The sequence below is a fragment of the Dermacentor andersoni genome, chromosome 1, assembly GCF_023375885.2.
Source record: "Dermacentor andersoni chromosome 1, qqDerAnde1_hic_scaffold, whole genome shotgun sequence".
Taxonomy (NCBI): domain Eukaryota; kingdom Metazoa; phylum Arthropoda; class Arachnida; order Ixodida; family Ixodidae; genus Dermacentor; species Dermacentor andersoni.
This window is the reverse complement of record NC_092814.1, coordinates 29,116,952-29,139,617: the sequence shown is the minus strand read 5'-3', so window position 1 is coordinate 29,139,617 and position 22,666 is coordinate 29,116,952. Positions and strand designations below refer to the sequence as shown.

Genomic DNA, 22,666 nt, shown 5'->3' with positions numbered 1-22,666 from the left:
TTGGCGTGCCCCTTCTGCCACACAACGATAATCTCATCTGCCTTGATGTGTTTCCTTTCTTGAAAACGCCGTGCCCGCTACTTTCCTGTCGGGAACGCTATCAGGCTGATAACGCGCATGCCGTTCGTTACTAGAAAGTACCGGGCTCGCAGCGTTAAAGAAAGGAAACGCATCAAGGCAGATGACGATTATCGTTCTGTGGCAGAAGGGGCACTCCAAAGGGTGTAAACTTTTCTTAGAGTGTGCATGTGGGGCAGATATACACCCCAAAGGGTGTAAACATCTTTTAGAGTGCATTTTAACTCTTAAAAGTTGTCCATGAATGCGTTGTGAGTTCAAAAAGAGAATTACGCACACAGCTTCACTGCGTACGTATCTTTCGCACCACCGTTATGCTGCCGCCGTACCACGCAGAAAGGCTAGCTTTACAGTTTGAAAAGAGTTCCGTGCCACAATTTAAGGCCTGCAGTGCAGCACGTTTTAAAGCACTGGGATCGCTTTGCAAGCTTTATATACTTGGTTAGACATCCAACGACATTAAAAACAAGATATGCTCACCTTTTCTTGAAACAGACTCGATCAACCTATTGCACATATCGGGCGGAGGACTTACTCGTGAATACTTTTACCAGATCATCTGCCTTTCACTACGGCACACAAAAGTAAATCCAAATGTCATCTACGACATTAGGCTATCTGTAATAAACTCAATAAAGCTTGATCATCCTATGAATCTTTTAAAACAATTTTTTTCAGTCTCTTACGGAGGCTAGGAAAGGGAAATGTATGCCGTCGATCTAGCATTGCAGCTGCCACCTATGCTCGTTGTTTACATTTCTTGCACCGCTCTCCTCCTCTAGTTTTACTATTCAAACGCAAAGCATTCGCAAATTTCTGTTTTCTTTTTATATTTGTGAATTTATTCATTTACCGCTAATACAAGCGCTTTGTGCCTGCCGAAATGGCAGCACGAGCGCTGAACAGATCGCAGAAGCAGACGACAAGGAACAGGTTATAACTAGCGCCACTCTGCTCGTAAGCTTTGACCCTAGCGGCAAAAGAGGCGAACTAGACAAGGCGTGCTGGCGCAGGGCGATCTGTGCAGGTCTGCAGTTCAGTAGGTCGTAGAAGAGACATCGGTTGGATAAATGGATGGATGATTGAAGCTCAACCCTTTGAATCGGGCGGCGGTGGCGCGCGCCACCTAGCCTTGAATGGTAGTACACTCTAAGAACAGTTTACACCCTTTGGCGTGCCCCTTCTGCACTCTTACACTCTAAAAACAGTTGCACCCTTTGGGGTGTTTATTTGTCCCACAACGATAATCGTCATCTGTCTTGCCCGCGTTTCCTTTCTTTAACGCTGCGAGCCCGGTACTTCCCAGTCACGAACGGCATGCGCGTTATATATCAGTGTGACGCACCATTCTCGGCAGGAAAGTAGCGAGCGCCGTGTTTTCAAGAAAGGAAACGCAAGCAAGGCAGATGACGATTATTGTTGTGGGACAAATATACACCCCAAAGGGTGCAAACTGTTTTTAGAGTGTAGGCAAAGTTACACCCTTTGGCTTGCCCCTTCTGCCACACAACAATAATCGTTATCTGCCTTGATGCGTTTCCTTTCTTTAACGCTGCGAGCCCGGAACTTTCCAGTTACGAACGCCACGCGCGTTATCAGCAGGGGCACTCCAAAGGGTGTAAACTGTTCTATGCTGATAACGCGCGTACCGTTCGTTACGGGAAAGTACCGGGCTCGCAGCGTTAAAGAAAGGAAACGCATCAAGGCAGATAACGATTATTGTTGCGTGGCAGAAGGGGCAAGCCAAAGGGTGTAACTTTGCCTAAGAGTGTGCCACACAACGATAATCGTCATCTGCCTTAATGCGTTTCCTTTCTTTATCGCTGCGAGCCCGGAACTTTCCAGTAACGAACGGCACGCGCGTTATCAGCATAGAACAGCTTACACCCTTTGGAGTGCCCCTTCTGATAACGCGCGTGCCGTTCGTTACTGGAAAGTTCTGGGCTCGCAGCGATAAAGAAAGGAAACGCATAAAGGCAGATGATGATTATTGTTGTGTGGCAGAAGGGGCACGCCAAAGGGTGTAAACTGTTCTTAGAGTGTATATGCACGCATACCTATGTATTTACTCCTTTACTTTTGCGTTGATATTATCCACTAATCAGATAGCCTCCGTTTAGTTATTTCTACCTGTTCAAAGTCTATTTTACTTTCACTGTCTTTAAAACCCAAAGCTTTGAATAGTTCCCCGTTACATTCAACTGCAGGGTGAAGTTGTTTACAAGCAAGTATGTATATAAGGTGTTCAGCCGTTTCCTCCTCCTCTCCACACCCCCCGCACAACAAATCTATCTCCTGGCACGGCCGTTCGATGCAAAGCTGGATGGATGGATGGATGGATGGATGGATGGAAAGATGGATCGAGCGGCCGTGCTCCTGGTATCTGGCTCGGTACGTTTTAGTCCGCAGTACACCTGTCCTGGCCTCAAACAACAATGAGCTTCCCTTAGAGTTATCGTAAATATTTTCTTTGGCTATTTCTTGCTTAAACGTCATGTATGTCTCTAATGCTGATTTGGTTTGCATCTCTGTTTTCCACATACCCCTCTCTTTCTCCTTAACATTTTTCTTCACGGATGATTCCTTACCTGTCCCCCCACTGCTGCCCAAGTATTTGCTTGTCAATTTTCTAGCTCGCTTCCTCCAACTTGTGTCAACATTCCTTGTGTATAAGTAACTGGAAATCTTCCTAGCCCACCGCATTTCCCCCATTTTTCTCAATCGCTCCTCAAATGCTACCTTGCTATTAGCCTCTCTGCCCTCGAAAGAAGACCATCCCAGATCCCCCTGCACCCCAAGATTTGGTGTCTTGCCAAGTGCTCCCAGAGCGAGCCTACACACACCACGTTGCCAGTAGTTTCCAACTGTTGCCGGGTCTCTGCTCTCATACATAGAACTGCATTGGCAAAAGTCAGGCCTGGAACCATTACCCCCTTCCACATCCCTCGTACTACCTCGTACCTATTGTAGTTCCACACTGCCCTACTCTTCATAATCGCTGCACTTCTGTTACCTTTAGTCATTAGATATTATTCGTACTCTGTCAGATACTCAATGCCATTATTTATACACACCCCAAGGTACTTGTATTTATCGACTATCTCCAGCGTGGCCTCCTGTATCTTATGCTCGCCGCAAATGTTATTAAAAATCATGACTGCTGATTTTTCTTTGCTAAACTTCAAGCCTAATCTGTCTCCTTCTGTACCACATATGTCCATCAATCCCTGCAGATCTTCTGTATTGTCAGCCATTAATACAATATCATCCGCGTACATCAGTTCTGGTAATGACTGTTCAATCAATTCCTTGTTTGAAAAATGATAGGTTGAAGCGGGGTCCGCTTTGCTGTATTTTGGCCTCTAAACCTTATAGGTACAGCATAAACATCAGAGGTGACAATGGGCACCCCTACCGAAGCCCCGCCGAATCATTACAGGCTCCGAAACCTGCTTTTCCCATTGTATACTCACCCGGTTACATTTATAGATATCTTTTAAGAAATTGGTTACTCCATCTTGCACTCCTAAAGTTTCCAGAATGCCCCACAAGCCCTCTTGAAGTACACTGTCATAGGCTCCCTTAATTGATATTCAAAAAAAGGCAGCCATAGGGGTCTGTGTTACTTTTCAAATATTTCAATGCACTGTGATAGTGAGAACAGATTGTCTTCTAGCCTCCTATGCTTCCGGAACCCATTTTGTAGATCTCTAAGCACCCCCTCGTTCTCTACCCCTGCCTGCAGTCTGTCCTTTATATTCTTCATAACCACCCTGTAAACCGTGCACTGAAGTCACTGTTATAGGCCGGTAGTTATTTATGTCAGCTTTGTCCCTTCCCTTATATATTATTCTCATCCTACTTAGCCTCCATTCGTCAGGTACTTTACCATCCATTAGCATTTTGCTCACCACCTCCCTTAATGCTTTTGTAGATTTCGGGCCCAATTTCTTTATTAACATAATTGGAATACCATCGGGGCCTGCCAATGTGCTACTTGGTATCCTCTTCTCGGCCCTTTCCCACTCTCTTTGTCCAAGAGAAAGCAGTGGATTGACCGGGCTATCCCTCTCCGACATACTGCATGTACCATTTCTCTGTTCTGTAAATTTTTCCTCCTCTCTTTCTAACCGAGTACCTTGAGCTGTTACTACATATATACCTCTGCTCTAGGCTTGTCCTATTACCCAAGGAGTTCAGATGCTGCCAGAATTTCCTAGCTGCCTGTTTATCTTTTTATTGCTTATTTCTGACAGCCATTGGGACCCTTTTGTCTTGATTTTCTCGTTGATCAAATACACTCTAAGAACAGTTTACACCCTTTGGCTTGCCCCTTCTGCCACACAAAAATAATCGTCATCTGCCTTGATGCGTTTCCTTTCTTTATCGCTGCAAGCCCGGAACTTTCCAGTGACGAACGGCACGCGCGTTATCAGAAGAGGCACTCCAAAGGGTGTAAACCGTTCGATGCTGATAACGCGCGTGCCGTTCGTTACTGGAAAGTTCCGGGCTCGCAGCGATAAAGAAAGGAAACGCATCAAGGCAGATGACGATTATTTTTGTGTGGCAGAAGGGGCAAGCCAAAGGGTGTAAACTGTTCTTAGAGTGTAGGATGCTTCCCTTCTGCATTTTATGTAGTTTACCCACTTCCTCTCTACTTCTGCTCCAGGTTCTCCCTTACTTTTGGAATACCTGTGTTCCCTGGAGGCTTCCTGACGTTTCTTTATATATGGCCTTCGATCTTAAGAGGAAGCTTTAGCTCGGGCGCAACTCCGACGCGGCCTATTCAAATACATGTAAAAACGCAAAAACGTTTTGATGAGATAACCCCTGGACCGATTTTGATGGAATTTGTTGCATTAGAAAGACAAAGTTAAATTCTAGTGACTGTTGGAAGCGGAATTTCGATTTAGGGCTTGAATTTTCTTAAAACGATTTTCAAATATTTGACCGTTTGAAAAAAATAGAGGCACGAAGTTTACAAATAGACCTCAGACTCTGCCCAGGCGGCGCTGCGGAAAAACCCGCCACCAGCGCCCCCATCGCAGCCTTGGCGCTAACTGAGTAGTGCAAGGAGAGCTGTCCGCAACCGAAGGTGCATAGGCCACAATGGACCCTTCTCTTTCGTTTGTGTTGAGGCCCGGTTTCGTAAAAATCAAGGACCTGGAAAGCTTCTTCTGCCCATCCACGCTTCGGAAAGGAAGCTCAGCAGGGCGAAGTGCGTGTACAATATAAAATAAAGCTCAAGTGTTATTTCGGCGTGCTGCAACTCGCAAATACAGAGAGCATCAGGTTTGTCTGTATATCAGCATAAAAATCTAAGCATTTCAAATTGGTTCACATTGAATATTTGAAAAACACAGTCGAGCAGGCTCAGCACATTGCGAAGCGTGCTTGCTGTATCGGCGCAGGACTTACAAAATACCGAAAGTGGAAATGAGCTCGCGATACAACGATGCTCTAGAACAGGATTTTGAATTCATAAACGAACCAAAATGCTTGGTTAAGCTGACCTGCCAATTCTCTCCGTTGCACTTGTTGAGTCAAGCGGAGGCGGACGTCTGTTAAAAGGTGGAGATATCGATGGCACATAAGCAGGATGGTTCGCAACGTTGTTGTTTCTGTTACTAACGAAGTGGCGGCTGCAGATTCTTGAGTTTTCGCTTGGCTACCATTGTCCTCCGTCAGGGCTACGCAACACAAATACAGAAGAAAAAAATTGTCGCACTTTCTCATGCGAGACACTGTGTTGTGGGGAATGCAAGTAATCCGATTACCCAACAGGTTGAACGGCCCGTATCCAGCGCTCTCGCCATTCCCCTTAATACGATCGCGATAGAAATCGGTAAAACTGAACGTTGTTATTCCGTCCTTCACGTTCATGGCAATTTACAACACAACAGTAACGTCTATTGCGGCCTTTCTTCTTAGCGCGCGGAGCTATCGCGGTTGCCGTCGTTTCCGCCATCAGTCTGAAGAGTGAGCCAGCAAGCGCTTTATGGCAGTTCAGCGGCGCGTCCGACTAGCGTAGAAATTCATAGCTCTCTGTCTGGGTGTTAAATGCGCAAAACACTCGCAATATGGACCAAAATCTAGTTAAATCGTTGTTTGGCAGTTGCTAGCTGCATAGGCAACTTAGCAAGGGAGTCGGGCTTCCCACTACTCAATTACTGCCTCTTCGCAACGGCAGGCGGCGCTACGCGTCTCGCAAAACTCCAGAGTCTGACGTCCATTCATAGCTCTGCATCAAGAACTGGGGTGTTATTCTCGACACGCATGGCGGCTTCACGGCCGCCATTATCCGCCATGTTGACTCTCTGATTGGCTGTGGCGAGCTCACGTGCCTTGAAATTTGTGCCGGGAAACGGAAGTTTTGCGAAATGTCATTTTGCGTTTTCATCAAGATGACGAAACGTGACGTGGAGCTGCAAATTTTATGCACTAATACATTTTTTGGTCCTTGGTAGATATATTGTGATGTTAGCGCTTCAAAAAGAATGTGAGCGGTAGCGTGCAGAAGCCAGTGCAATGCATCTGCAATTGCGCAAATATGTGCTGGCGATCCAAGATATGCGCCATGCCAGCTTGCTGATTGGCTGAAGGAATATCTCGTGAGGAGCGTCACAGGAAGGGCTGTTTCGTAAACGTCATTTTGACGATGCGTGACGTTGCGCTGGACCGCCATTGCGGAGATTTTCCGCCATAATTTTTGCTGCGACGAGCCGCGCGAATTATGCTAATGAGCAGCCATATGCAATGACAGCCGAGAGGAATGCGTATCGCCACATTTTCCCCGCCGTTTTGCGCCACGAAAATATTTTGTTCATAACGCGTGCTCATAGTATTTGCATCGCTCTCGGGTAGTGTTGGCATTTGTGTTTGGGGCCATCATTTTTTAAAAGAACGAGTTTATACGAAATAATATTGGTTGAACATAGCAAACTTTTGGAAATGTTGTCCACTTTTCACTGCTGCATTTGTATTGTAATCAAGATTAATGCCTTTTCGCACAATCAAAAGTTATGACAACGGCCTCTTTCTAATTTATAAAAAGAAATGTACGCAAGGCGGCGCCTTGAAGTTTCCTCCCGCACCAGCGAAATGAACAAGAGATGGCAGCGCCGGCGCTTGCGTCGCGCTAGTGGATATCTCTGGCGCGCGCAACGCTATCGGTGATATTCGGCCATTTCTCAGCCAGCCGAGTCGGGCTGAGTCACTTGCGTTTCACGAAATAGCGATAACGTGGCCGAACGTGCGCGCATCACCACTGGTAGGTCGTGTATGTTGTCTCAAGCAAGAAAACAAGCGCGTTGGCGCCAACATGCGATGACTCATTCCATTTTCCGGGGACACGCATCCTAGCTATTGAAGCAGACGACGGCTTGTACGCAGCAGACGACGGAAGCGAGAAGCGTTTTCGACGGAATAATCATATGCTTTGAGATGGCTGCTTTATTTTTACTGCGGAGGAAAACTGTTTTGCTTTACTGATAACGCTACATTCAGTGCCTTCATTTCAGTTTCTTAGGCGAAACGTCAAGTTGGCGTCACGTTACGTAAGCAAAACTGGGCCACCAGCGCCATTTTGTTTGCGTCGCGCCTACGTCATGCATCGAAGAAAATGGCGGAATGTCCAGAATAGCGCCCCTGATATCGCGGTTTTGTAAACGGCATCCATTAGATCATTCAAAGCGGACAAATGCAATATGTCATTTTACATCTTACGTGAATTTGTTACGCTGGTTACAACGGTTATGCAAAAGTTGTATTTCCCTAGGATTAAAGTTTTTTATATTCATGTGTAACATATCAATTTTGTCCGCTTTAGATGTACTATTAGATGCAATTCACAGAATTGTATTATCATTTTTAGTGGTTGAGTTACAGAGTTGTAAACTTGATAGTTTCGTTTCTTGAAAATTTTCAATTTTCACCAATTTTTAATAAAAAATTGACGACCTAATTCAAGAATTCGAAACCAACAGTCACTAGATTTTAAGTTTTTCTTTTAAGTGCAGCAAACCCCGTCAAATTTGGTGCAGTGGTTGCCGAGAAAAACGAATTCTCCTTTTACATGCATTTAGGTAAGAGCACCCGAGCTAAAGCTTCCTCTTAATACCTCTTCATCCCACCAGCTCTTGAGTTTTCGTATTCGTTGCATTCTTTTCCTGACTCGCGCCTTACCTAGCTCGCGCTCAAATAGTCTCATTAACTTTGGGTAAGTCCAATCAGCTTCAGTACCCTCTGATATCTCCTCTTCAATTTGTTTGGCCGCTGTTTCCACTTGGTCTTCTGAGTAAAAAATCACATCTGGCATTTCCTCACGCGTCGTTCGTGCTTTAGTTTCCCTCTTAAAACTCAACTTGATACGTTTGTGGTCACTACCTATACTTCTGGAGCCCTGTTCATCTATAATCATGGCTCCTAATCTGTCGTACATCCTATGTGATATTAACGCATAATCAATTGTCGAGTGTCGACCCCTTACCGCCCCTACCATAGAGTTTCTATGGCCCCTACCTCCAATGCATCGCAATGCTGACCGCAGCGCCACCATGGCACTGTGGTGGCAGCATGAATCGACTTCTAGCCACCATAAGACCACGGTGGGCTAGACTCTAGTTCAACCATAGCCTCAAGTAGCCATATTTAGCCAGCAGATGGCCAGCAGCTACAGCTGCAATTTGCAGCTTGCAGTGCTTAATCAATCAAGGAGTGTTAATGAAGTGAAAAGTGGTATCCGTGGTGCTTTTAGCAGACCGTCTTTCTCCTTATTATACAACCTCCACCTGACCAATATCTATGTGAGGAACTTGTGCCGTCGTAGGAGCAATTAAGTAATACATTCTTGTAAATTTTGTCCTGCTTCAGTTTCGTTTGCATGCGCATGTGCTGCTGTCATTTGTTGAGCACAAATATGAAATAAACAGAGCTCATGTTTTCGATGGCGTAAGTGCGTTTTCCCTTTGTTTGTTCTCGTGGCAATGTTAAGCTACTTCCTAGGCCGGCCCAGACAGTGAACACCTGCGCTGAACATAGCTACGCGGCGCACTTGTTTTCTTGCATGCCAACGCTGTTCTGCTGGCTGTCACATCGCTGTCTGACGTGCATATCACTCGCCGTCGTGCCAACGCTGAGTCTGCATGGGTCAGTTTTTGTCAACAATTTGTCTCTTTCTGATCTTGCTACGTTTTTTAGAAAATTATGAGACAAAAATGTAAGCTCTTTCAAAAAAAGTATATATGCATAAATATCCCCATTGCAATAAGTAAGGTGCCCTGCAGTGAATGACGTGACTTCAACAGTATAACACCAATGAGACCAGACGCATGTTGCTTATTTTTTTTTCTTGGGGATGGGGATGTATCAAAAATGTAATGCACAAAAATAAAAGACCGTACTGTGCCTTGAGAGGTATGCTTACGTTGTGTTAAGCTTTCCAAGGTGTTTGGTGGAGATGCTATAAATTAATGTCTTGCCAAGTTGCTTGCGAAACGTCTGACTGAATTCTCGCCATTGCTCTCTTTTTAGGATGGGTCGCAAGGATGCTGCTGCTATGTATGACAATGAGAAGAAGCACTTCAGCAATGTCAAATACCAGCGCATGCAGCGGACTGATGATGGCTTCGTAGATATCCAGGTCTGTCAGTTCATGCTGTATTGTAAAAAGCATTTTTACTCAAATCTCAAAACAATAGTTTCAGAAAACTCTGTCGAGGATTCCCAAGAAAGCCATTGCACTTGCAACTTGCCTATTCATTGGTGGATCTGCACTGATTGTCTTGGCATCATTCATTTTTGCTGGATTTTTCGACCCAAAAGTAAGTAACAGTAACAGTAAAGTGTGACTGCTAAATCTACACAAGTTAGGGGCTCTGGAACCGGGGGGGGGGGGGGGGGGGGGGGGCAGTGTAGGCAAGTGCCCCCACAGGTTTCATTGTACAGGGTGTGGGTGGAGGGCAGTGCCCGTACAGCCCTGAGGGCCGAACCCCTCTAATATAGTAAATTAAGCCTTGGTTTCACAATGAAAAAAAAGTTAGTGTAGGTGAATTGAGACCTGGATCCTGCCGCTACACTTAAAGTAAACTTCTGGAGCCCCTGACACAAGTTATACTTTGAGCAAAGACCATAGTTTTGCTGGTTTTTTTGAACTAATTGGTACAGTGTACTTTGTTGTTTCGAAAGCAGTGGGACATCACAAAATTTGCTAAAACTGTCTAAAGTTCAGGCTGCATCCCATTAATTATGAATGCAGGGCAGGAAAGATTCCCTTTGTTCCTTCTGTGTTCTTTTATTTATTGTTTTCCATCTCTATCATGTGTTGGTCTGTGTGAATATTTAAAATTTGGAATATGAATCAAGTGGTCTTTAGTATATGATTTGTATTCGTTAAAGAATGCTCTATTTGAAAGTGTTGAATATTCCTTTCTTTTCAAATATAAAAGGTAACAATTGAAGTCCTGAAGGAGAAACACTGAGATAAGTGGGAAGGATTCTTCTGTAGAAGAGCCGTGGTTGTTGATGCATATAAGTACCCATTCCTGAGAGAATGCATGAAGCAGATAGCTTCTGCTCAATAATTTCTAGTCGTTCAATAAGAATGCCTCACTTTTTTGACAAGGGTGAACTTGCATGAGGGTGAGCCTCAGCCGGTATATCTGGAGCCCTCAGTTCGTACATGACGTATGGCATTTCTATCCTCAAAGAAAAATAATCTGTCTCTGAAGAGAGGCTGCACCAAAGTTCTCAGTAGAGAAAAATTTTGTGAAACCTTTTCAGAGTTCCTAGTTACACATTCAGCTGACAACAAATAAGCTCTAACATTGAAATCTGTCTTCACGATTGTGAAGCCTATAGAAACGGCAATTGGCAAAGAATACAAGGCAAAGAATCTTGCATCTGGTGACCTTTTGATCAAAGTACAAACAAAAGCACAGAGTGAAGATCTCCAGAAACAAAAAGAAATAGCTGAGCAAAGCGTGACAGTCACACCACACCGTAGCCTGAATAGCGTACAAGGGGTAACCTTGGAAAAACAATTGATGAACGATGCAGATGCTGATAATCGAGAAAATCTCCGAAACCAAGGTGCCAGTGCTGTTTGAAGAATCACCATCTGAAGAGCAAATGAACCGGTAAAATGCAGGCACATAGTCGTCGCGTTCAACCGCAGCAGTCTTCCAGAAAGAGTAAATGTGGCATGTGTTAAGTTCTCTCGTGAGAGCATATGTCCCCAATATATGCCCCCAAGAAGATGCTTTGAATGTCAGTGGTATGGGCATGGCTCATAGTCCTGCAGAGGAAAATTGACTTATGTGAAATGTGCAGAAAGTTATCACCCATCTATCTGAGAACCGTGACAAAATATTTATGAAATGCCTCAATCACAGTGGACCCCTGCACAGTATAGTCGCGATCTTTTGAAGCTTCCAAAAAGAAAAGGCAATAATGCAATGAAAAGTCAAAGTCTAACATTTCCAGAAGAACGCTGAAAACATGCCATGTTTTCCAGCTTAGGTTACGCTGATGCAGCTCGCCGGGGAGGGGGAGGGGTGGTGGGGCAGCGTAGCATCTTGTGTCTACGGGCTGCTAGTACAGCTTCGCTGATCTGGCCTTGCCTCTTGGCCCCCGCAAGCAGCCACCGACTGCTCAAAAGGCCTCTGCTATCAAAGCAAGGCCCTCAAAGCCAACCAAGGTGCCTCAGACAGGTTCTATTGTAGGATCTGTTGCGGCATCTCCTGTCCTTGCGGTGCGCTTCCCTATGGACAGTGCACTGTGAAAGAATACGGCACCTTCAAGCAACCAGCTTGAATGAGTGCCTTTAGTGTCCAAGGTTTCTGATGAAGCAATGGACACAACACCCAGTACACTGGGGACATCTGCCCCAAAACATCCTACTTTATCCCCTGGCAGAGGGAAAGCAGGTCACCAGCGAGTTGCTGCTCCCGTGAAGGGAACGTAACTAAATATGCCTTCAATTTGTATCTTTCAAGCAATGCAAAAGCAAAATATAAATCTACTGTCACCTATTTCTCATTTTAGCTTATCAGAAAGCAAGAGTAAAGTTTCTAACACTTAAAAAAAAGAAAGTGTAAAAAAGATGGCTTTTATTTGTTCATTGGAACTGTCGTGGACAAATACGTAACTTAGGTGATATAAAAGACATTTTGAGTCAGTACTCTCCTTTAGCTCCATGTGTTCAACAGACAAATCGGGGCTCCAAAACTTTCTGAAACAATACAAGGTTGTTCACCGAGACCGTGACACCACCGGTCGTCTCACAGGTGGTGTTGTAATTGTTAAGCATTCAGGCATCACAGTGCAAGAAATCCTTTTAAATACATGTATCAAAGCAGTTTCAGTTAGTGTGGTATTTTTTAAGACTGTAACTGTTTGCTCCATATACCTCCTGCCTCATTCACAGGTATTTGTCAGAGACCTGGAGGAGCTCGTTTAACAACTTCTGGAACCTTTTATGTTGGTGGGCAATTTTAATGCACATAGTTCCTTCCGGGGAAGTATGTCAACAAACTCTAGAGGGTAAACTGGAAGATTTTATTCTACCAAATAACATTTGTATTTTCAATACAAATAATCCAGTGTACTGTGCACCAAGCACAAGGAAAATGAGTTGCATTGATTTACTTCTGTGTTCTTCAGATTTCGACGTCCATATAAATTGGAAAGTACAGTCGTCATCAATATGAAAGGGAACAGCAAAATTTTTTTTTTATATGGTGATAGCTCAAGACGCTTAGGTTCAAATCTACGAACTTCTTACATAACTCTTCTAGAACTTTTAGTATAACTGAACAATTTTATCGAGGGCACGTGTGTTTAGCCCCTGTGGGCATCTGAAAAAATTTCGCTGTTCCCTTTCATATTGATGACGACTGTGCATGACAATTCGTACGGTAGCGATCGTCTGCCATGCCTTATACATCTCGTACAAGCAATCTCAGCACCTACTAAATCACGGCAGTTAAAATTGCACCTGGCAAACTGGTGACTATATATAACATATGCTGTGTTAGAAAAAGAATAGTATGAAGGAAGTCTTAACATAGAGGAAATTAACGAGACATTATCTGCCTTGTTCAAGCAGCATTATGTCAATGCCCCAAAAGTGAGGGTTAGCTTGAGAAAATTGAAAACCGTGGCAGATAGAAGAGTGCTGTACAGCAAAAAAAGAAGTAAAGCAATGCTTGAGCCACCTTCAGGAGGTACCCAATGTAGTAAACTTCATCATCATCATCAGCCTGGTTACGCCCTCTGCAGGGCAAAGGCCCCTCCCATACCTCTCCAACTACCCTGGTCATGTACTAATTGTGGCCATGTTGTCCCTGCAAATTTCTTAATCTCATTCGCCCACCTAACTTTCTCCCGTCCCCTGCTACACTTCCCTTCCCTTGGAATCCAGTTCGTAACCCTTAATGACCATCCGTTATCTTCCCTCCTCATTACATGTCCTGCCCATGCCCATTTCTTTTTCTTGATTTCAACTAAGATGTCATTAACTCGCGTTTGTTCCCTCACCCAATCTGCTCTTTTCTTATCTCTTAACGTTACACCTATCATTCTTCTTTCCATAGCTCGTTGCGTCGTCCTCAATTTAAGTAGAACCCTTTTAGTAAGCCTCCAGGTTTCTTCCCCGTACGTGAGTACTGGTAAGATGCAGCTGTTATACACTTTTCTCTTGAGGGATAATGGCAACCTGCTGTTCATGATCTGAGAAGGCCTGCCAAACGCACCCCAGCCCATTCTTATTCTTCTGATTATTTCAGTCTCATGATCCGGATCCGCGGTCACTACCTGTCTTAAGTAGATGTATTCCTTTACCACTTCCAGTGCCTCGCTACCTATTGTAAACTGCTGTTCTTCCGAGACTGTTAAACATTACTTTAGTTTTCTGCAGATTAATTTTTAGACCCACCCTTCTGCTTTGCCTCTCCAGGTGAGTGAGCATGCATTGCAATTGGTCCCCTGAGTTACTAAGCAAGGCAATATCATCAGCAAATCGCAAGTTACTAAGGTATTCTCCATTAACTCTTATCCCCAATTCTTCCCACCCCAGGTCTCTGAATACCTCCTGTAAACACGCTGTGAATAGCATTGGAGAGATTGTATCTCCCTGCCTGATGCCTTTCTTTATTGGGATTTTGTTGCTTTCCTTATGGAGGACTACGGTGGCTGTGGAGCCGCTATAGATATCTTTCAGTATTTTTACATACGGCTCGTCTACACCCCGATTCCGTAATGCCTCCATGACTGCTGAGGTTTCGACTGAATCAAACACTTTCTTGTAATCAATGAAAGCTATATATAAGGGTTGGTTATATTCCGCACATTTCTCTATCATCTGATTGATAGTATGAATAGTAGTAATAGTACTATTAGTGCTAATAGTATTAATAGTGAATAGCAGTAAACTTAGTAAACTTCAAGCATGCACGAGTTCAAGCATGTTACATCTGTAGAAATGCAGAAAAATCCTCCTCTGAAAATTTCATTTCTTCTATAAACAGTTCAGCATAGATCAAGAAAATCTTGGAAGGGTGAACGGCGACTACACAGCCTACACACTTTCTCTCTTCATTCCTCCTGGTATTCAAACGACCCTCCAGGATCAGGCAGACATTTTAGGGGAACATTGTTTCCAAGTGTCAGGCTCCTTGACTACAATACCACCTTTTTTTTTTGCAAGAGCATAGCAGAAAAACAGTATTTACCTGCTAGAGGAGGAATGAAAGAAGACTATAACAGCCTATTTACTATAGAACTATGGAACGCACTTAGTACGCACAAGAAAACAGCACCTTTTTTTTAACGTTGTACCCGACTATAGATAACAATGCTTCAACACTTATTTTAATCTGCAGCAAATGCTTTACTCAAGTTCTTTAACAAGGTGTAGGTTACAGACACAGTACCCCAAGCATGGAAGAGGGCTGTAGTCGTCCCTTTCTTGAAAACAGGGAAACCACATATTCTGCCTAATAGCTACCGTCCAATAGCCCTGACAAGTTGTCTCGCAAAGTCATTTGAAAGCATTATAAGTGTCAGTGTTCATCCTTGAATACCATAACCTGTTAGATACCAGCCAGTGTGGTTTTGGAAAGACACAATCAACATTAGACCATTTAGTCCTGCTAGAAAACACCGTATGAGAGGCATTTATGCATAAACAACAGTATCTAGCCTTCTTCGTTTTAGAAAAGATTTACGACACTCTCTGGAGATTTGGAATTCTATGCGACTTAATTGACATGGGAATAAAAGGCAGAATGTGTAACTGCTTGCCTGGCTTTCTCTCAGACCACAGCTTTGCACAATTGCACACATTTTGCACACATTGCACACATTGGCACAACTCTCTCGCATATTTTTATCCAGGACAATGATGTACCACAGGGTTGTATTTTAAGTACAATCCTCTTTGTAGTTAAAATGAATTCTGTCACAAATACCTGGTTCTGTCGAGCATTCCATATATGTGGATGACCTACAAATTGCTTGCAGCTCTTCTAACATTAACACTTGCGCAACAAAGATACAGCTAAGCATAAAGAGACTGTCTGAATGGGCAGACAAAAATGGCTTTTGGTTTTCAATGAGAAAACGATGACTGTACTGACAACTGTTGACTATGTGTCAATGATGTATTGCAGAACAACTTTGCTTTCTAGATTTTCTCAGGGCAATGAAGAGAGGTTTAGCATTTCTTAAGATGAATATTTATGCTACTTATAAAATGACTTCTTGACATGTTGTTAGGATGGATTAAACTTTCAACTGGAACTACGAAGTTTATAAGTAAATTACAAAAGGAATAACTTTCTGCTTTAACTGAGACTTTAGCATAGATAGTAGCTGTCATGATGGTAGAATATAAATGTAATGTGCCTGCTCTCTTTCTTTCTTTTTTTGATAGTTTGACCTGCAGCATAAAATAGGTGGTGCATGTTATATTACACATAGAGCCCGTTGTGTCCAGTACAGTCCAACGGAAGGCTATAATGATGTAGATCATAAATCCACCTCTGGTAGGTCCAATGGGCAGCTTGGATGTAGCTCTGCTTTCGACAGGGATACTTTGATGAGCTTCAAGTGGTCTTCATTAACACAACCTAGCTGGAAGTACCTCACTATTCCAGGAGCACTGAGAGAAAGATCAGCGTAGAAATGCAGTATTGTTGCAGAGAAGGAGCACCAACTAGGCAAACATGTGGAGCAATAATTTTTGGTTGTATAGTAATTTTTAGTCAAGAGAATTTCTTGGGCATGTTGGTGAAACATCATTAGTATTTGACTGATTGCGAAACACATGATCACTGGAGAGAGGACACAAAGGCGCTCAGTTACACTGTTTATTGACAGAGAGGAAACCATGAATACATGCCCTGTACAATGGCTCTGCAGGAATCCAGTAAGCACATGCCAAAAAGAAGCACACACTACACGTACAACCAAGCAGTCATGGATGATCATTAGGTTATTTGCAGACAAAACAATGCTACCGATGCCTTGCATATTTATTACATGTGCCTCAAGAGCTTAACATGCTGTTCTGTTGCCAGGAATTATTAAGTCTTGAAATAATGGGTCACAACTGCAACCAGCAACATGTATAAAGTGTGATTTATTATAAGCATCAATGCTGACTTTTTTGCATGCTGTCCAAGTCAGTCATTAAGACACCATTTCATCTGGCAAGTGAACACCTTGCTGCAAGACACTGGAAGGCAGACATCTCTTTGAACAGTTGACAAAGGCATTCTCCTACTTTGTTTGCAGCCCAACTTTCTGTCGGTGCATGTGGGTTTTCCTGGCATGGAAAAGATAAAGCGGCCAGGTTGCTGCCATTTTTGAAGTCATGCCAAATGTTAATTAAGGTTCAACTTGCATGCTTAGTGATTAATTTTATGTCTCAGCCCCATTTCTGCAGCACCTTTCTGGCACTGGCACTTATGACCTCCAAAGGCAAGCCTGTGCGCGGTGGTCAGTTGAACTGACCATCAAGGTTAGCCAGCGGGCACAATATTTTGAGCGAGTAACTTAAACAGACTAAGTCCATACTTCGTAGTTTTCAAGTCAGGTTAATTGAAAAGCAGCAGTCTCTTACCCACTTGCAGTACACTTGAAGATTTTATTCCTGACTGCTTTGTTGCAACGTGTATAGTGTATGCTACTTGTTGCTCAGCAGCAAGCAGTTTCCTGTGCATGCATTGTAAGAGGTATATTTTCACAGGTCCCTTTCTGGCATTTGGCATGCTGTGAGCCTTTGTCCATCTTTTCCCACGTTTGTGCGTTATGCACCGAGTTCCATACTTAATGATAACTTGATTTAAAAGAACTTACCAAGGGCCTAGTTGGTGCATGCCTGACCTTGTAAGAATACTTTAAAACATACCACAACCATCTGTTCGTTGTCTTTTTCTTTGTTCAATGTGTGTTTTCACACATATCTTACCTATGATAGTTAATTCTGCTTCTAGGTTTATTCATTGATGCAGCTTACCATGTCTGTGTCTCAAATGTGTCCAGGAAATATAGAACAGTGGAAAACAGGACACCTCAGCCTGGTGCCAATGTTTGAAGTACTGGAGTTGTCTTTGTCAAAGGCAGCAGCAGTCATTTTTGGTAGGGTTTTAACAGCCTCTTATAACCAAGGGGATGAGGCCCAGATTGGACGACATGGTTAGGTGTTCAGACAAAGTGTAGATGGAACTGGTGAACTAGATGGCTGGAGAATGCTTCTTGCCATAGAGATGTTTAGACTAGATTACATTCTTGCCAAGTTGGGAGTTGTTGATGCTCAGGCTCCCTGCCTTGAGAGAGAAAACTGCAGCAGGGACAGATTATTATTCATGTAAGTCACAATAGTAAGAGGGAAGAAGCTCTAGAATTTGAGCCTGTAGGACAGGAGAGCTGTTCTGAATCTGTCTTTTCATTAGCACGATTTACACTTCCTCCAACACTAGGCCTACTTGCCCCTCTTTAAACCTTACCAAGAATGACTGCCGCTGCCTTTGACAAAAACAAATGTTTCTGTGAATTGGTTGGCCCTGCTCTTCTTGTATTACCTGCTCAAGTTTACAGATTACTGGAATGTTACTTCTACTTCCTTGAAAATTTATTTGCCTGTGTTGTTGGCCACTGATGCCCTACTGACGTCTAGTGCATCAGCGGTATTATCATGTGTGGCATGGCACTCAGTATAATGCTTCAGTGCGTGTGACCACCACTCCGCAGCAGATATTGGCCGAGTTAAAACCTATACTTGCTCAAGCACCTGGCCTTTTCATTATATCTAGTTCTTTCTGACATACCATCTCTCCAAAATTTGAAAGTTAGCAGAACTTCCATGACAACATGCCATCATAGCTACAGATGCATGGTTCAATGCCAAACATGACAACTCTTTTCTTTATTTTAGGTGCGTTAAAGGAACTGGAGCATTATTGTAGGAAGTTTGCTGGCTTTCATAAAGGAATATGTAGAATAAATTATTTTTACAGCCTTCATGTCTTGATTATAAAGCTGAAAATTTAACAGCAACCTCTCTTATGCATAGTTTCTTTTCACAGATACACAAATGTTTGCTTTTATTGTTGAACTTCTGACACAAAATTATTATCTCTTCCTTTGTAGTGATGAATAAGTGTAGTGATGTAAAATTTCAGGAAATTTTGAAGCCATGAGAAAAACAGTGTTTTCTTTCAGAAATTTTGGAAACACTGGAAAAATATTTTCACCTTTCTTAACATACCGAAGTAAAAATAACAGCAGATGAGAGTGCATGCAAAGACGTGTTTATAAAGGTTTTGGCAAGATAGGGACATTCTATAACAAACAACCCACTATTTTATTAATTTGGAGATTCTTGGTAGATTTCTGAATTCTCGTCTACCAGCCATCAAAGCTGTGCACCTTTATTTTCTTAGGGAGGTGAGGTTGGTGTACTGTCTGCACACCTCCGGAACATTAGTTTTTCAGGTTGCGGACAGAGTGTGTTTGCCATGAATGCCAATTACATAACCCGCAATGGTAAAAACTAGGTCAAACATGTGGGGGCCTTTATACATAAAGAATGGTGGGAAACGAGCAGTGAAAGGTATGTAGATTCACTTTTGCAACCCACTTGAAAACCAGTTAAGGATATAGTAAATTATTTATTGAAAATTGTTTTTATTCATTCTGTTAAAATTAGAAGTATGTTGGTGAATAATTGCAGAAATGGAGAACAAGCATTTTGTCCCTTCCGAGTTTCTTGTCAAAATCTTGCATTTAGGTCATTTTGGGGCCAGATAAGTTATTACTGTCTAGGTTGAGCTTGCAGTATAGTCCTTCAATGAAGAACAGTTAAATATAGTCCATGCAAATGTTGAAAGCCATGACGTCTTGACAAGCCTGTGCAGGCAGCATTTCTACCAGGATTTCATTTTTGCGCATATTTTCTGCCTTGCCAAGCTTCCTACTGGAGCTTTTTGCCATTTGTGAAGCTTAATATGTTAATATGTATTGCTTAATTTACCCTTATTCTGTAGTGTACCTCTCAAAGTCAGAACTGCCCTCTTGACATCAAATCTAGTGATAGAAATTATTTGTCACAAGCAACACCTTCAAAATCTTGTGCTAGAAGTGCATCAGTTTCAGTTGTGCAGCCAGACAGCCCATCACCTTGGAAGATTGAGAACCAATGGAAAGAAGAAAATTCTGCGGAGGCTTTCCTTATTATAACAAGACAAAAACCCAAACCAAGCTGTTTTGTTGCAGAGAACAGCTACTGGCAGAATAATTTTGAAAAGTACTACAGGTGGGAGTACTTGAAAATGCTGCTCGAAAATGCTGCACAGTACTCCCAACCTCTCGGCTCGTGGGCACGTTACACTAGGTTAAAGCAGTACTGAAGTACTGATATGAAATGTTTGTGTCTTGATCTCGATGCTTTTTAGGTAGTTGTTGAATTATGGTACGAAACCTCAATTAGTACAATGCACCATGAGTAATTAATTACAGAACATTTTATGTGACCTAGTTCAAAATGTACACTTGAAAAAAGGAGACTATCCTTGTCACTGAAAGTGGTCATCACATGGTATCACAAACAACTAAATGACGTGCCAGTCAGCCCAGTGTGGTGGTTGAAGGCTATACAATGATCAAGTCACCAAAGGCTACCAGGTTTCCCATTCCAATTCTGTACTTCTGTTGGAAATGCAGGTGAACCCACTTTCCTCTCTTGTCCCATCCAGTACTGGTGGACTCACCTTTCGGCAGTGTAGGCGTATGCTTCAGTGGTGTCCAATACCATGAAGCCACTACATCAGGTTTCAGTGACATGAAAGGTCTGCTTTTCGGCGTCCAAAACTGTGCTGCACTTGATGCCTGCTTCGAACTGGTAGCAATAAAGTTAACATAACTATGTCCTGCATTTTCGAAAAATTAAGGCTCCTGGGTTGACAGCTATCCAACAAAGAAATATTTTTACACAAACCTTGTCTGTCAGTACTCATATAAAAATTATTCATTCTTTTTTTGCGTACCGACTGAGACATCTATGGACAGACTAGGCAAGGCGTCTGAGAAGCCTTCAAAGCCATTTTTTATGGGCCATTTTTTATGGACCAGTGTGAGTGATCGCGTTATCAGGACTTTCCTCCCTATTGTTTTTTATCCAGAAAAGGTTGAATTCTGCGTTCCACGATAAGTGAAGCATGCAGAGGTTGCCTCTATGAGCAACAAATAATGAAGTTACAGCACATCACCAATAAAAATGTTACACAAACTGGATGAAGTATGCCACCTAAATTTTTATACTTGCAAAGTGACATTAATCTAACTTTGGCATTATCAGTGTACTCTATATTACTGGGTAAATTAGAACCCTTTTGTTTTTTTTTTCTCTCTTTATTTTCTCTCAACCCGGTAGTTACGATATATGAAGCGACAATTCATCAAGAATGCAACAGTTATTAATTTTTTAATGTGACTTGTTCAAAATGCATGCTAAGTGCAACACGGCTTTGCATGGGAAGCAGGAGGCCTGTTTCGTCATGGAACCTCTAGGTGGTGATCACAGTACTGCACACCTCTGACACATGCAGACACACTATAAAGGTGCTGCCAAAAGCTGAGTGCACTGAGTATTCGTTGGGATAAGAGGAGAGTGAAGAATCCCCTGTGTTCTCAGAGAAGCAACAGTAGAGCACTAGGCTTAAGCTGTGTCAAATATGGAGAAGTACGTACAGAAGGGCCGATTTAGTGGTGCACAATTATCTTTAGGATACGTAGTTATTGTGACCTTCAGCCACTGCACTGAGCCAACTGGCATGTGCATTCACATGAGCCAGTCATTTCATGTGCATATTGAATGCATGTGACTGACAAATCATTTAGTTCTTGTACATTACAAGTTTTGGCAATTCTATAACTATTGCAGTAAGTTTGTTCTTGGTGAATATGAGATGCCAGAAAAATAATAATGAGCTTTATCCCTGTAAAAAATGTAATATTTCAAGTTATACTGTATCCCTTTGTGGTGTCACTTGTGTTTTTTAGGGTTTAAAAACCGGCATATCCACTTCTATTTCCATTGCAAAAAACCTGTGTTACTTGCTCTTGTGCTGAAATTATATCGCATTCTTTACATGCATTTCATGTTACTTGCATGTTTCAAGTACAAAAGCTGCCTAGTACAGCCAAGTATGGAGGCATAGAAACAATAGATTATTATTCAGCAGCATAAGATTTATTCTTACATACATTTCAATGCAGAAAAATCATGAGAAATGATCCAAGTGTTTTACAGTGAAAATTTCTAACAGTACTTAAATGTATTGCATGTTGCTTTTGCACATGTTTCTTTTTTTCTTTTCAGTATGATGACAGCAGCTGGCCAGTTCTTGTTCTGGGAGCCCTTATGTTCATCCCTGGTGCTTATCATGTACGCATTGCATACTATGCTTATAAGAAGTATCCAGGCTATACATTTGATGACATCCCAGATTTTGATTAGGTTCACTTTCATTGTTTTGACTGGACCAAAAATTTTGTGTGTTTCTTGTCATAACACTTGAACCATGTAGTCATCCGCTATTATGTGCCGCTGTGGCAAGACAAAAGTTTTTTTTTATCTTGTGGACATTATGTACAGTTCTTAAGGGTGTTGAAACATGAAATGAGGATGATTTGTGTCATGAAGAATGTGACTTATCATGGCTTCTGACAAGAAATGCTGTGAATAAACATACTGTAAAGGCAATAAATGTTGCTGTCTACCATACAGTTTGTATAAGCTTCTGCAAAGCAAGCACTGCAGCACGGGACTAAGTAAATTTGCTCTCTGTAAGTTTTCTTAGCACAATTAATTGTCCATTTTGTCCAAGTGTACGCCAGGTGCACATTAGAGTAAAGATGAGAGCACGAAATGGTGGTATTTTACTGTATCATAGCTGCATGGTAGAGATATTTTCTCAAGTCGTATTTCACTGGGACCTGACATAAACTGCTAGCAGTACAATGAGTACGGAGCACTCATTGTATTGCATCCCAAAGCACTGTTGTCCCCTAGACATTTTCATATTAA

The 22,666-nt window shown here is 42.6% G+C and overlaps 1 protein-coding gene across 5 annotated transcripts; it reads left to right on the top strand.

Annotated features, from left to right (window-relative positions):
* The first annotated feature begins 8,716 nt into the window (after nucleotides 1-8,716).
* Nucleotides 8,717-22,361, top strand: LOC126545483 (transmembrane protein 230). 5 transcript variants are annotated; one of them, XR_011892441.1, is made up of 5 exons: nucleotides 8,922-9,225; nucleotides 9,610-9,718; nucleotides 9,777-9,899; nucleotides 12,503-12,618; nucleotides 18,515-18,600. XR_011892441.1 is itself a non-coding variant. In XM_055061267.2 (4 exons), coding segments are annotated over exons 1-4 (372 nt in total). In that variant the 5' UTR covers nucleotides 8,717-8,880; the 3' UTR covers nucleotides 22,097-22,361. The 5 variants fall into 5 exon arrangements, 4 of the variants coding, with proteins under 4 accessions (XP_054917242.1, XP_050049330.2, XP_050049328.2 ...); XM_055061267.2 differs by lacking the exons at nucleotides 8,922-9,225; nucleotides 12,503-12,618; nucleotides 18,515-18,600 and adding exons at nucleotides 8,717-8,882; nucleotides 21,959-22,361; XM_050193373.3 differs by lacking the exons at nucleotides 8,922-9,225; nucleotides 12,503-12,618; nucleotides 18,515-18,600 and adding exons at nucleotides 8,718-8,915; nucleotides 21,959-22,361.
* Nucleotides 22,362-22,666: the final 305 nt, after the last annotated feature.